The sequence below is a fragment of the Poromitra crassiceps genome, assembly GCF_964638095.1.
Source record: "Poromitra crassiceps genome assembly, chromosome: 1".
In the NCBI taxonomy this organism is placed as follows: domain Eukaryota; kingdom Metazoa; phylum Chordata; class Actinopteri; order Beryciformes; family Melamphaidae; genus Poromitra; species Poromitra crassiceps.
Genome location: NC_139623.1, coordinates 2,697,535 through 2,713,333, shown reverse-complemented (window position 1 = coordinate 2,713,333; position 15,799 = coordinate 2,697,535). Strand labels below are relative to the sequence as shown.

The 15,799-nt window shown below is 44.1% G+C and overlaps 1 protein-coding gene across 1 annotated transcript in view; it reads right to left on the bottom strand.

Moving 5' to 3' along the window:
• Window positions 1–864: 864 nt before the first annotated feature.
• The window catches only part of rspo2 (R-spondin 2), a gene marked incomplete at its 3' end in the record, with an annotated part of 101,212 nt that continues 86,277 nt past the window's right edge, over window positions 865–15,799 (bottom strand). The window contains exon 6 of the mRNA XM_083648950.1: window positions 865–983. Coding sequence (XP_083505076.1) covers window positions 865–983 — 119 coding nt within the window. The remainder of the gene's footprint in view (window positions 984–15,799) is intronic.

Below are 15,799 nucleotides of genomic sequence, written 5' to 3'. Positions count from 1 at the left end.
ACTATGCACGGTCATTTCTTTTAACATTACTCTCAAAAATGTACATAACATAAAGGCCATACATGGGAACACTCCATCTCCATTAGAGGGAACGTAAGGGTAGCTTTGACATAAATACAGGAACAACAACAACAAAAACAGTCTCTTTAGTTCAAGATGTCAGTTTCATGTCCATCAGCATTGTTTGCTTCCGCCGAATCTCTTCTTCGCCTCGTCATCCTCCTTGTTTTTGCTCGTTCGTCCCTTCGTTTCTTTCTCCTCTCCTCCATCGTTTGATCTCCGTTGCCCCGTCCGCTCCCTCTCTCCTAGCAATGTCCACCTCCCTCTGTCTCGCGCTCTCTCTCTCGCCTATACTCGGTCTGTGGTCGCCCCCCCACCGTCTTCCTCCGTCACCAACCGGGCGGCTAATGACATTGTTAATGACGGGAAACGAGTTCAATAATGTCAACTGTAAGGGTCCACAAAGCAAGGCAAGGCGGGGGGTTGGGGGAAGGAGGGGAGGGCGTGGGGGCCAGACTGAGGCAGAGCTGAGTCGACTGGCTGGTCACTGCGTCGGGATGCCGGGGGAATGGCGGCTGGGGTGGTGGCAGAGACACTGAGCGTGTGATTAGTGTGTTGATGCCGATATCGTACGTTAGACATGTAGGCGGTGTTACGTAAGTGACTGGGAGTGTGGGTTATGGCTGTGTGCTGGGGTGGGGGCGGGGGGGGGGGGGGGGGTTTGGGTGGGGGTGTGATGGCAGGGCGTCGGGGATTTGGGTGGGGGCGTGATGGCGGGGTCATTTGTCGGCACATGGTGTGGAGCAGCGGCTAGCAGCTTTGCGTTGGTTCTTTGTTCCATGGGTGGTTGGTAGTTTTCAGTCCTCACTGGCTGGCGCGCACAGAGGCCAAGTGGTCGCTGTGCTGGTTCTGGGCCCGAAACCGGAGTCTCTGCTTGTTGTTCTTCTTCTTTGGTTCTTTGGTTCGGTGCTTCCCTGAGCCCCCTAGGAATGAAGACAGAAGAAGACAGAGAAATAAATTGTCATTGGTTATTACAGTACATCGATTGTGCTCAAGTACTTGAAGCAGCAACCACCCACAGTCAGCTTTTGTAGATAAACTGTGCACTAGTGTTGATAGAAAATTCCCAGACCCATTGATCTGGCCTCATTATAAGGAGTATATTGGTGACTGTGTGGTGTGGTAGTGAACATATTTGCTTTTAGTGTTCTGAGTGTTGGGAAAATGTGAAAAAGACGATGGAATAACAAGCCAAAGATTTACAAAAGTTGAGATTTCATTTAAATACAAGCTCCTTGATGGATCGTGCAGGTACTGCAAGTATCTGTGGATCCTGAACGATTCATAAACGGTCTCGAGTAATATGTTCTGTAACATTCGTCAAAAAAAGGGGCCAAAATGTAACCTATAATAGAGGATACTTGGGGTTTGGTTTGCTTCACACACTGAGACTGAACCTCCCACTCTAAACAAATATCTATTCATTTCCATACACTTCCACTATCACTGCTGTGGAACACAGAGATACATTTGGGAAGTTGCATAACTCTCTTTCCAAGCTGGAAAGGTCCTCCAGCCCCCAAGGTTAATGCATCCCAGGTTTCACTGGGGCAGGCAAGGCATGCTGGGAAGTGACTTCCTGCTCTCATGGAAGCTTGTGCGGTGGAGGCTCTGCACCCACGGCTCTCTGTGACAGAGAAAACTCTGGCTACCGAACCACAAGGCAACAAGCTGGCTGCCAAAGGCCACAAATAAGATAACGAGGTGTGTGTGTGTGTGTGTGTGTGTGTGTGTGAGATGTATGTGTGCGAGGGAGAGTGAGTGTGAGGGAATTTAAGGGGAAAGAAAATCTAATGGGGGGAAAAGTGGAGTAAGGCTTGGATGATGAGATGCTATCTGGATCCTGATCTAGAACACAAAGAAACAAGCCACACTATGGTTCTCTGAGGGGGAAAGTACAGAAAAACGCCACATAAAACCCAAGTCTCCAACGCAGGCTTCCGCAGGCCGACTCTGGGTCTTATTAGTGCACTTGTTCAAGCCATTTCTCCTCAGGAGAGAGAGGTCAAAGTGTGTCATACGTGGCATTATCTCTAATTGCCTTCTCACATGTACTGTTGGCATTGCGGTGGCACTTTAAGCACCTCCACAAAAAAGCCAAGTCCCTCCCATTGCCCATTCTCCCCAAAATCTCCTCCACGTTAAGGCGACACGCATGAGAAAACAAGAGATTGCTCTGCTAATAAGGTTTCTCAATGAATAATACAGATGCATGCAAACATCAGAACCATCTCAGAGCAATTTCCTGCAATTAATTCAATCTGGCTATTTTGGGTCACACTGCCACTCTAAGCCATGGCCATAATGTTTCCTACACATAACTCCTATTCTAACCCCCCGCCCCTACCCTACCCCCCCATAGCACTGCAGCCTCCAAATCAACAGCTTTCTCGTAAAGACTTTTCACATCTCTCATGCTCTTTCATTGAAAAATATGAAGAGAACAGACCTTTTTTACGCTTGTTTAGTAGATGTCTCTTTAGATGTCTGGGGTGACTTAGAGTATGATAATGTCTGTTACTTCAGACCTGAAGCTCAAAGGCATTTGGCCTATAGTTTTTTTTTCTCTTTTTTCGTAATTGCTCTTTAAAGAGGTAATTTTCATTCAAAACAGTGTTGCTATGTGCTTCATAAACATGACCTTCAGTGCAATCAACTCAAGACTAATTACATTTGACGGCAATAAAGTGCATGCTCTAGTATTAAACTCCCTCTGTAGCAGGCAAAGCCCTCGTGGGCCATTCCTTGCAAGGCTACATTTAAACTGAAAAAGTCTGCATTTACGGCAATTGCGTGAAGCACAAATAAATATGTGAGAGTTAAGTTAAAAAGTACTTTTCCTGGCTAGTTCAGGACTGGGCAGGAGATCTGTAATCCAAAACTGCTTTACTCACTCTAACACCACTTACAACGCAACGCAACGCACGCGCGAACGCACGCACGCACGCACGCACGCACGCACGCACACATGCACGCACACACACACACACTACAAAGGTTATGCCCTAACCCTCACCTTTACAATACAGTAAAGAAACAAGTTCAGCAGCTTTACATTCACACTGAATCCAAATTTTGACCTGAGCGTTAGGCTAAACCCTGATGAATGATCTTCTATCTTTCGTTCTTTCGTTCTTGTCAAGGAGAACAGGAAACCATATTTCCATGACTCTCCTTATGGTTCCCTCAGCTGTATCAAGTTGATGACAGGTGTCGAGACAGCATACAAGTCAAATTACTAACAATATTATTCACAGACAATTCATGGATGTCTCCTACAGCAGGAACCAACTATACTTGATAAGCCGCTCCCTGATGTTCTCCAGTCATCTCTCTTTAATTCCACCAAGATATTCTGGATCGCTCCAGTAGACAGGAACGAAACCATATCCATCATGGACTTGTACCTCATCCACCCTCAGAAAATAATTTGGAAGATACTCATTGGCTCTCCCATTTATGATCTTCTGCACCATGTTTAATAGCAGATGACAAGCTCTGGCTTCTACTGGCCACCAATTTAGGAGTTGCAACTGATTCCTTCCCACATGACTCCTATAGTTCATGCTACCATTATGTGTTTTAAGGCTCTGCTCAAGCTCCTCAAAACCATGAACTGATGGCACTCAATAAACTCTCCTCCACAACTATTTCAGACTATATTTCATAACCCAAGTTCTCAATGCTGACAGCTAGAGGGCAACCAATACCCACATAAACCCCTTCCCCCAGCATCTGATACAATGCTACTGAGATGGCCTATCATATCTAACAAGAACTCCCATTTGGCCTTTCCTTAGGGCACAATGCACTCTGAATACTAAGCTTTCATCATCTCATATTTATGACCGATGTAATCACTTAAGCTGATTACCAGGGTTCACAGAGGAAACAGTTTAATTTGCCTGGAAAGAAATGATTAAGTCATCTAAATTGCTTTCAAAACCAAGAACAAATTCATAAATCTTGGAGCATGTAAAGATAATTTTGTCTTGGAAGGCACAGGCAAGTTTCACATCATTTTCTTTTTTCTAATGTAGCAACTGGCACAGTGAGACTTCAATCAAAGAGGGAGAATGGCTTTTATCGCAAAGTTGTAAGCCTTTTTCTATACTTTACTTTCTGCTTTGGCCGCAGTTAGCATCACTATAGCAAGCCATCATTTTGCCAATGTTTAGTTTTCCTTCATAGATACAATCTTCATCTGCTTGACTTTTCATGTCTCACTTTGCAGTGAAAGTAAATTAAACAAACAAACAAAAAGAAATCTCACTGGCAAACCAAAATGTTTTGTACTTCTGAATCAGAACCAGAAACTGTTGTGGGATAGTTACTGTTTCCTGCTGTCAAAAATGACCTTTGTGACATTCCTTTATATCTATAGCTATATCTATGTATGTGTGTGTGTGTGTGTGTGTGTGTGTGTGTGTGTGTGTGTGTGTGTGTGTGTGTGTGTGTGTGTGTGTTTGTGTTTGTGTGCGTGTGCGTGTGTGTGTGTGTGTGTGTGTGTGGTATACATGCGCATCTATGCATGTACTATAATGGGTATTTGAGAAATGTCTTCTAGTGACACTTACAATCTTACAATCTGGCCAAACAGCGGGAAAATCAATATGAAACTTCCCTGCATGCACTGGGGTGAGAGTCCCGTCATAACCTCTCAAAAGCGATGGGGATCCACCAGCATCAGCGATCTCCTTTTTTTCCCTCCCTCCCCACCATTCTATTTCTCTCTCTATCCCTCTCTGTCTGTCCCACACGGATGCTCTCATGATATTTGAAGCCCTCAGCAATATTGAGAAGACTAAGATCCAACTAAGAGTTAAGCGCTATTAGACATATATTATTAGACTAGTGCTCCAATATAATATCTCCTTGTGGAATTCCATTATGACTACTTGTCTAACTGATGCACTGAAAGACAATCAGTCAAATCCATATCCAGGCAGGGGAAGGAGGCCAAAGTCTAAGCTGCCTTCATCTGTCTCAAACCTAATATCTTTGCTTTGGAAAAGGAGACCAAACTGAGGAGAATGCGATTCTCTTACATGAGCGAGAGTCTGCACTATGCAACAGTGTCATATTTTTCCAACACTGGGCTTATATTTACTTCTTTGTCACCGGAGGAACTTAAACTTCATGAGGAAATTAAAGCCGCAAAAAAAGAAAGATGATTTGTGTTTGGCCCGGGCTGCGTCTACGTAAACCTACAATCACAGAGGCCATGACCTGATCAAACGAGCAGTGCACCGGCAGCCGGCACAGGCCAAGTGACTTCATCCACTCACGGCCCCGGCGGCAGTGCAGGAATCCAAGGCCTAATCTTATCTCATTGCTCGCGGTTTGAGGAAAAATCGATGGCTGACCTCGAGAAGGCATTAAAGGAGAATTTCGGTTTTTTTGAACCTGGACCCATCTCCTGGTATTAATTATGATTTGGCCACTCACCCAGCGATGTCCACGGCGTTTCTGGCCGTCCTAGCGTTGTTTTGAGATCAATAGCGTCCAAGTCAGTTGTAAAATGCAGCTGATTTGGGGCCAAGTGTGAGCCTGTCTTTCCTGCATCTAAATAGCTATTTTTATTCCCGTTTTCGCCACATATGGTAATAATGTGATCCCTCAACATCCACCAGAGTGATATTTCGCCCCAGGCCATTTCCTGGACTTTCACAGGGATCAAATTACCTCAAACGTGATCTCGGTCACCAAGTCTCGTGAAGTCCCGCGATACTTTCCTGCCAGCTGGCCAACTACAGGTACACGCTTTGCGGTGGTGGTTTTAGCGTAACCTATGTGGGGTTTGGCGTAACCTATGTGGGATTCGAAATAACGAAGGTTATGCCAAACCCCACATAGGTTACGCTAAAACCACCACCGCAAAGCGTGTACCTGTAGTTGGCCAGCCGGCAGGAAAGTATCGCGGGACTTCACGAGACTTGGTGACCGAGATCACGTTTGAGGTAATTTGATCCCTGTGAAAGTCCAGGAAATGGCCTGGGGCGAAATATCACTCTGGTGGATGTTGAGGGATCACATTATTACCACATGTGGCGAAAACGGGAATAAAAATAGCTATTTAGATGCAGGAAAGACAGGCTCACACTTGGCCCCAAATCAGCTCCATTTTACAACTGACTTGGACGCTATTGATCTCAAAACAATGCTAGGACGGCCAGAAACGCCGCGGACATCGCTGGCTGAGTGGCCAAATCATAATTATTGCCAGGAGATGGGTCCAGGTTAAAAAAAACCGAAATTCTCCTTTAAGACGTACGGTAAATGGGCTCCGATGCTGCTGAAAACCTCTCCTCCACTCTCCTGTTACTACATCCCTCCACTAGACGCTGCTAACCTCAGAGTGTCAATTAATAACTTTCATAGGACGTGGGGGGAAAAAATCACAACAATCTCGAAGAGGATTCGCGCAGACTTAGTAAGGTGAAGCTGGGATTTTTGGCGGCTCATCTTTTTCATAAACAGGCCAAAGCGGAGGCCATTATTTGTGAGGGAAGGAGAGAACTACTGGCGCCAGTGAGATTTGATTTCAGTGGCAGAAATTGGATTAGCAGCCATTAAGGGCCTCCTCACACATACATTTATAATGCTGTGAAGGGGAAGGGATCTGTGGCCAGCCCTTACTCACACACTGACAACTCCTCTGTCTGGGAAAAGGATACATGCTCTGACACTGCCCTTTACTGCTGCTCAATTAGTTCTCATTTGCTTTATAGGTGGGAAACAGCGGCATGACCTAAGGTGACCTGTAGTTCATACAAGTGTAAGTCACGTTAACATAATATTATAAAATTAACCTGCATTACTCCAACTTTTAATAGGGCTTATGCACATGAACATGTTTTAGGTTCATTCGCCATTTTAATTTCATGAACTTGATGTTTCTCACAATATTTTTTTTTGTTGAGACAAGTTAGACCAGAAAATTAATTGTACAAAAATAATGTAGACATGAATAAATAGGATGAAAAACTATAGCCCTCCAGTTAATGGCCATCATAATTTGTGCTCCTGTCACTGAACAGTTTGATACTGCTTACCATATTAGGCCTATATGATATAATAGGAATTTACATGATGAAGAATTATGTCTGCCTAAAATGGTGGATAAACTAAATTTTGTGTTTTCTTTGTAAACTATTTTGAGAATAAAGACAGATAACTAGTTTAGTTGGGTGTACAGTCACTGGAAGTGGCAGAGATTTGTGACACCCAGAGAGAGTGAAAGTGCTACAAATGTGAGAAGAAAACTATTGGGGATAGAGATATGTGCATCAGATGTAGGGGGGTAGAGATATGTGCATCGGATGTAGGGGGATAGAGATATGTGCATCAGATGTAGGGGGGTAGAGATATGTGCATCAGATGTAGGGGGATAGAGATATGAGCATCAGATGTAGGGGGATAGAGATATGAGCATCAGATGTATGGGGGGGGAGATTATGTGCATCAGATGTAGGGGGATAGAGATATGTGCATCAGATGTAGGGGGGATAGAGGAGCATCAGATGTAGGGGGATAGAGATATGTGCATCAGATGTAGGGGGATAGAGATATGTGCATCAGATGTAGGGGGATAGAGATATGTGCATCAGATGTAGGGGGATAGAGATATGTGCATCAGATGTAGGGGGGATAGAGATATGTGCATCAGATGTAGGGGGGATAGAGATATGTGCATCAGATGTAGGGGGATAGAGATATGTGCATCAGATGTAGGGGGATAGAGATATGTGCATCAGATGTAGGGGGGATAGAGGAGCATCAGATGTAGGGGGATAGAGATATGTGCATCAGATGTATGGGGGATAGAGATATGTGCATCAGATGTAGGGGGGATAGAGGAGCATCAGATGTAGGGGGGATAGAGGAGCATCAGATGTAGGGGGATAGAGATATGTGCATCATATGTGCATCAGATGTAGGGGGGATAGAGATATGTGCATCAGATGTAGGGGGATAGAGATATGTGCATCAGATGTAGGGGGATAGAGATATGTGCATCAGATGTAGGGGGATAGAGATATGTGCATCAGATGTAGGGGGGATAGAGGAGCATCAGATGTAGGGGGATAGAGATATGTGCATCAGATGTATGGGGGATAGAGATATGTGCATCAGATGTAGGGGGGATAGAGGAGCATCAGATGTAGGGGGGATAGAGGAGCATCAGATGTAGGGGGATAGAGATATGAGCATCAGATGTAGGGGCGGGAATCAGCCACTTGACAGGGCGGACGATCTTTTATAAGAAGCTCATCCTGCCAAACCAACTGACAAGAGGCTCTCTGCACAGCGTCACTTAGCCCTAACAAGGTTACTGCAGATCATACTCTTTCATTGACTCTCTTTCATTCTCTCTCTCTCTCTCTTTTCCCCATGCTCTGCTTACTATCACAGAGCCGCTTGGCCAGAATGATTTAAAACATATGCATTCCCATTTAAAAAGCTAATGTTGGGATTAGGTTGGTCATTATTTTCTCATCTATGGCCCGGCGGAGGATCTGCACGGAGATTAAAAAAGCAGGTTAGCTCACCGCTCCGCTCTTTGAAGCTCCGCTCCGCTCTTTGAAGCTTCGTTTCACTGACAATAAGTAAAAGCGAAAACCCGCCTCGGAGATTAACGTCTCTAAGCGGAAAAGTCGCGGCAAAACATGCATGACTGACACAGTGATTAATTTGCCCGATGGTCAGTGCGGACAGCGTGTTTTTTCCCCTCTGGAGAAGGTCGGTCACACCAAGCAGCACCCACAAACTGTCCAGGAGGGATGAGGACTGTAGTACACTCTATTTAACAATACACATGATGGGATGTTACCTGCTCCCTGATGCTGTTTGGCTGAGCTTGGATGTCAGAGGCAAAGAGGTGGGCGAGAGCGAGCATGTCATCAGGGTTGTCCAGTAGGAACCTCCAATCCATCACGCATGTTAAATGAGTCCAATGACACGTCTGGAAGGCTCAACAGTAAGTTCTGCCATCTCAGCACCATCCTATCTACACTGAGCTGAGCTACACTCTCACGCCCATGTACCTAGATTTTGTTCCAGAGATGTTGGAAAGTCGGGAATTCCTCCTTCCTTCTAGAAAAAAATACAACAGAACAAGCCTTTTGGTAGTTGGAATTTCAAGAAGGAAACTCGGTCCAGATTTCCAAGCCCCGAGGTTTCCAAGCTTGCAGTTGGCACACAGTTAATAATCCTCAAAATACACTTAAGTTTGAGCATTGCATGACATTAAATCCACACCTATGTGCCAAATGACTAAACATTTAAATTTGAAGTAGGCCTAAAGCGCTTACAGTTGCTCTAATGCTCTGTGCTAACTAGCTACCTAACATCGCCAACATCATTGAAATATCATTAGCTGCTGCATGGGGAACAGTTTTTTAAGTTGCAAGAAAGGAAAATCTCACAGGTGTTGTTTCTTACGTGGTTTTTCCAAGCTGGAACTGAAACGCACAAAGGTTGTAAGTACAATCTACTAGCCATGAATTTCCAACTTACGCCTTGAATGGAACACAGATTTCTGCCTTCCTAGTATCTTTAATGAAATTAAAAGGAATTCCTTTTAATTCCTAATATTGATAGATATCTCCTGCCATTTTTGTTGTTTTCAATTGAATTCAGTTGAATAACTGATCCCTGACTAAACTGGGTTGCACTTCCAAAAAACAATGGCTGCATTTGCTTCTTATCTGTCAATAGGGACACAATAATATACAGTCAATGATAGGGACGGTTGTCTTGACCCCCACCTATCAAGAATTTGAAATATTGCACTAAACTTTTCACTTCAGTATAACACAGACCCCGAACAACTTTTTTCTTTCTTTAATTGGATCCTTATTCTACTGCAATGGCTTCACCCAGCTGATGGTGTCATGGAGGTAATGTCAGCAGCTAGGCAGTGAACAGGCATGACGAGTGGCCGCTGTGTCTGATGCGCCTGGAAACCACAGGACCCAGAGAGAGCTGAGCAGCCTCATCTGCGGTCTGCTATCTCCCGACTGACTCACCGACACATCTGGCCTTAAATATATGGGGCTCTCCTGCCCCACGGGCACTTGGCTAAATGAGGGATAATTAGCCTTAGTTGACTTTAATGAATGGCTTAATGTTGTGTTTCATTTCTGATGAGCAAAATATAAAGCCCGGCACTTATCAAAGGGGGGCCCGCAACAAACTTTCTGAGTGCTTGCCACTGGTGTGGGTCTGTTTGTTTTTGTATTTGTTGTGCGCATATGGAGGGATGGAAGGGGGGGTGGTGTTAGTGAGCTGAAGATAGCTCGAGCATATGAGGGAGTGGTGCAAAGTGGGACCACGGGGGCCAGTGATGAAGGACGGAGCAGGGGGATATACATGTAGCAAATTCCTCTTTCTAGCTGGGAAGTTACAACAGATGTCAACGGTGTTTGGCTTTACTCAAGCAGAGATGGGCCACAGCACTCTACTTTCATTTTCATGTCTTCTATATCAAAATTAGATCTGAACTAGATGGGCACTCAGAGCGCAGACCTCTGCCAAGGCCAATTGCTTGTTCGTGAGGCTTGTTCGTGAGTCGGATCCGGATCCACTCCAAAGTTTAATGGGTTCTGCCTTGGCCCATGCTACACCATTCCATCAAGTTTCATGAAAATCTGTCCAGTTTTTTTCATAATCCTGCTGACAGGCAAACAGATAAACAAACCACCGAAAACACAACCTCCTTGGCGGAGGTAATAAAAGGCTTTGATCCATCATAATCTTCCCACATGCCGTGATATAAACCAGGGGAGTGTCCTACAGATTTATGATAGTTGTTCATCTCCCTTTCAGATAAGTGTATTGCATTGAGCTGATGAATTCATCATTCTCAACAGACACGAGATCCGGCTCAAACATATTTGTTCTGTCCAATCTTCGTTAAGCTGTTTTCAAGCTCTTCTGATAGACAGAATATTTCTTGACATATAGCGGATGCCACACTGCTGCACAGCAATGCTCTTTGTCCTAGACCTAGACGACATACTTTCTGGCAGTGTTGTGCAAGTTACTTTCAAAATGTAATATACTACATATTACTAATTACTTTCATTTGAAAGTAATAAGTTACTTTACAATATTACTGTCTGTGGAGAGTAACTTATTACTTATTACACTAGTTTTGCATTACTTTAACCAAAATAACAGCAGTAGGAGAATGACATCACCGCCCCGGAACCATCCCGAAAGATCATTTCAAGTGTCTTGAAGTCAGTGTAAAGTGTCCAGAATTCTAAATGTTAGCCTTTTCCTTTGTTATTGTCATCTATAGTGGGCTTTTTTTGCATACAAACACACAATTTGATTAGGAAATGATTGTATCTACTAAAATATATGCTTTGATAAAAAAAAGAATGAACTCAATTTGTAACTTATGTAACACAAGTTACAAATTGAGTTCATTCTTTTTTACTTGACAAAGTAACTGGTATAATATTACTGAAATCCTATTGGTAATTACATTACTGAGTTACTGCTAAAAGTAATATATTACATGTAATATATTTTGTAATGAGTTAGCCCCAATCAGGCCCGGTTCTACGGGGGTGCAAAAGCATGCATTGCACCCTTATTTTAATTGTCTGCATGCTCAGTTGAAAAGTAAAAAAAAAAAAAAAAAAAAAAAAAAAATGCTACAGCTGCACACTTACTGTTTAAACTTGAATTATAGTTGTTTTTCTTTGTTCTTTGATGTGATTTTATGGCTTTTTGGCACCTATATGTAACCTTTTAAGGTTGAGATAATTGTATTATCATTATATGGTCCAAATATTTCAGTAAAGCACTTGAAACACTTGAAATATTCTTGCTACCCTTCCTACCTAGGATGCACCCCTAGTCATCTTGTTCTGGAACCGGCCCTGCCCCCAACAGTGCTTTCTGGTCAGAGGTTTTTAGGGCTATCTCTAAAGCCGAGCTATCGCTCGAGTCTCATTTGGAACCTCACCCAATTCTAATAATTTGAGAAGTGTCTGAAATGTCAGGGACACTGCAGAGAGCCCAACAAAGCTTCCTGTCCTATGGTCTTATCACAGCAAACAAACTCATTATATTGTTTAGGAAGAAGAAAGAGGCCCCAACTTTCAAACTTTGGCATAGCAAACTAACAGACACCTTGCACTTAGAGAGGTTTTGGTTGAGAGGCAAAGCAGAATTTGATGGATCTGGAACCTATTTTACTCGCTTCCCTAGTGAGATAGATGTGTGAGTAGTAGAGATGAAACGCTAATGAAAATTTCACATCACGATTATAGTGACCAACAGTATCACGGTTATCAGTATTATCACGGGTATTGTTAAAATGTGCTGAAAATGTTCAAAAAGTACCGACTGAAATCATTTCACCAAGTTTTATATTGAAACCTCAGACCAAAAAAAGGACTGATACACTCACTGAAATCAATTCACCAAGGCATGCGTTTGATACTATCCTCTGCAGCTGTGGGTTGGGGGTGGGGTGGTTATTCTATTTGTTTTGTTATATGTTGAATTTATGTATACTCCTTTAATTATCTTATTTCTTTCCCCTTTTGTGTCTATCAATATTTGTAAAACCTGAGCTTTCATATAACAGATGTAAATTGTCTATGAGAATGCTCTTGATTAAAACCACTTTTGACAAGCTGTTCTGATAGAACTATCCTCAGCGTTTCCGTTGCTTTATACTGGCTCGCCATCGATCCAGTATAAAGGAATAGAAATGCCATTACGCAGAAAAAGCTAATAAAAAAGGACTTGGCAGTACAGTTAAAGAAGTGTACTTTTAGTGAGGACCTCACTAATCTTCCTCTCACTGCATAAAACAGCACCTCACCAGGATGAACTGTGCACTGTTAAAAGCACCTTCATACTGAGAATGGATCAAGACAGAAAAAAGCACGTCCTGCAAAGGAGGTGACCTCTTTACACTGCTATTAAACAAGCTCTTGCATGGAACATTTGTTTTTCATTCAGGGAGGTGAATCTGCATTTCCAGGGACTGCCGGCGGTGTTGACGTGGCCTGGGTCTAAGTCTGGCCCGCTAGTAGGGGGGTCAACCCCCAACAGAGGTGCCCTGGCTCGGGGATGTACCTGCCTGTAGCCCTGTTGGAACAACCCCACTACATTACAGCACCCCACCCCACTTTATGGAGAGGAATAAAATGGTTGTTAACACATAAGGTGTGCAGAGACCTAGGAGGCTTTCTGGACCCCCCGTGGGGCTATAAGGAGGAGGAGGAGAGAAGAGGGGGAGAAGGTTTCTGCAAGTATCCCCGCTGCTGCTGCTTGGAAGCTCTCTGCCAGCACATAAACAGTTTGTCTACACTGTGACTAACATACACTGAGTCTGGCAATATCTGCCTGTAACCCATGTAGTGTAAGCATGTAGTGAACGTATGGCATGTGAACACACACAGCAATGTTAAGTCTGTGTAAACAGTGTCTCGTCATTACATCAAGGCTATATTAAGCACTGTATGACTGACACAGGAGGGACACCATGAGGCGACCAGGTGTCAGCCACACAGTCTCCATGTCCAGTGTGCATGCGTATAATACAATGTGTAATGTGTGTGTGTGTGTGTGTGTGTGTGTGTGTGTGTGTGTGTGTGTGTGTGTGTGTGTTGACGTGTTTGACCCTGTGTGTAATTCCACCTGGTCTACATCCCCCTGGTCTCTGTGGGACCCTGGGGGGGGGGGGATATACTGTAGGAGGAAATTGTCCAGGATGATTCACTCTTTATATCTCATTTCTCTACAAGTCCTTTCATCCCTGCTCTCTCTACTGGGAAAGTCCAGGAGGAAATCCCTCTCATGTCTGGACACAGTGCCCAACTGTCCCAAAACAGGCCCAGAGCCTAACGAGCAGGGAGCCAAGCTAAGTCAGACGGGCTTAGACAGTAAAACAGAGGCCGGGGCCATCCGGATCACTCCGCTAAATCCCCGCGCTACGGCCCCACGATGAGGGAATCAAGCCTCGCCGGCTCTCGCCGTGTTTGTCTTTGATTGTTGCGCTAACTCTCGAAAGGCGCTGTTGCTCAATCTCCTCTGACGATGCTGCACTCAAAGGCTTAACAGACTGCATGTATTTTTTGATCAAAATAGTCCACTACTTCACAGAGTTGAGTGGAAGAAAGGGGGGGGGGGGGGGGGGGAGATGTGTTTGATGTGCTAGCGGAGCTCCTGTTGCACGGGGGGTGAGAGGGGCAGCGAGCGTTCAGGAAGGGCCTGATCCTCTCTAAGGCCTGCACTGCATCAAACGCTTGTCAAACAGCAGGGAGACAGACAGCTGAGTGGCTCTGACAGGTCTGATCACAGACAGCAGCAATAAGAGTCACTGCCGCTCAGCCCCTCTGTCCACACACCACTCATCCAATCTTGTCAATAATCCCCTTCCACTCGCTCAAACACAAACAGAAGGCTTTCAGGCATGTGGCAGACATTTTCTTGTTGTTTTTGGCTGTGTTTGATTATGGTGCAATTTCAACGGTCATTTCAGGGTCTCACCTCGCCAGGCCCAGGGAAAGGTTAGTGTACTCCAGACGGCAGCAGCATCTGCCAGAGATGCCAGTGAGGTAAGGAGAGAGGGATCGAATCAAAGGGAGACTCATGCTTCCGGTAAGCCTAACGGGGCTGTCTCAAGGTCCGTTTGGATCGTGGTCCTGACTCCTGCACCTCGCCACCCAGCAGGAACCGGCTTGTACGTTTGAAGGGGCTTTACGATGTCATTGATATGGCACCTGGAATTGGTCGTTCATGACAGCAATCAGTCAATCGTGTGCTGAGTTTTTCCTTGGAGAGTTAAGAGGTGGCGCTGCGCACGCGGCGACCCGGCTGAGGGCAGCAGATGGTCTTTTGGAATCTGTACATATTGCAACAATTGTATATGTATTGTATAATATTGAAGTGCGCCTTTATTACTTTTTCAAACTAGTAATAATGTATTACAATTCTGAAGTGTGCCTTTATTACTACTCTCAAATTAGTAATGATGTTGTAATATCCACTACTGCCTGATGGGAACCAAAGTGCCCTTCTGGGACATGTATTAAACTGATTGATTGATTGATTGATTGATTGATTGATTGATTGATTGATTGATTGATTGAGTAGTCCTTTCATACATTCTGAACAAGCAACGCACGCAACAATACAAAGGGCAAGGGGCATTTCTTGCATTCTTACCTAGCAAAATATGTACCGGTAGTCCACATTGTGTAATGTGACACCAATGCATGTGGCTGTCATGTGTTTCAGGTAGAGGCACTAAAGCCAAACAGCAAATCCAAATTCAGAGGCGCAATACGGTTATTTAAAGGCAGAGGTGGAAAGAGTACTGACAAATCCTACTCAAGTACAAGTATTGTTACTTTAGTGAAAATTAACTCAAGTACAAGTAAAAGTACTAATCCAGGATATTACTCAAGTAAGAGTAAAAAAAAGTAGCCTATTTGAAAGCACTCAAAGTACTTGAGTAAAAGTACATTTGTGTTACTTTTTAAATGTTTTATATGTTAATTATTTACCCAAATACATTATACACATCTAGCACGTTAGCAGTGTTAGCTAAGCTGTCCCAGTCTTTGTCTCGTCTTTCATACTGAACAGCTGGTTCAGATGCAGCCAGCGATGCTCAGTTTGGTGATTCTCTGCTTTGCCAGACGAGCTAGAGCTGCTAGCAGCAGCAACATCACAATCACATCCATCCATTTAGCATTTAGCT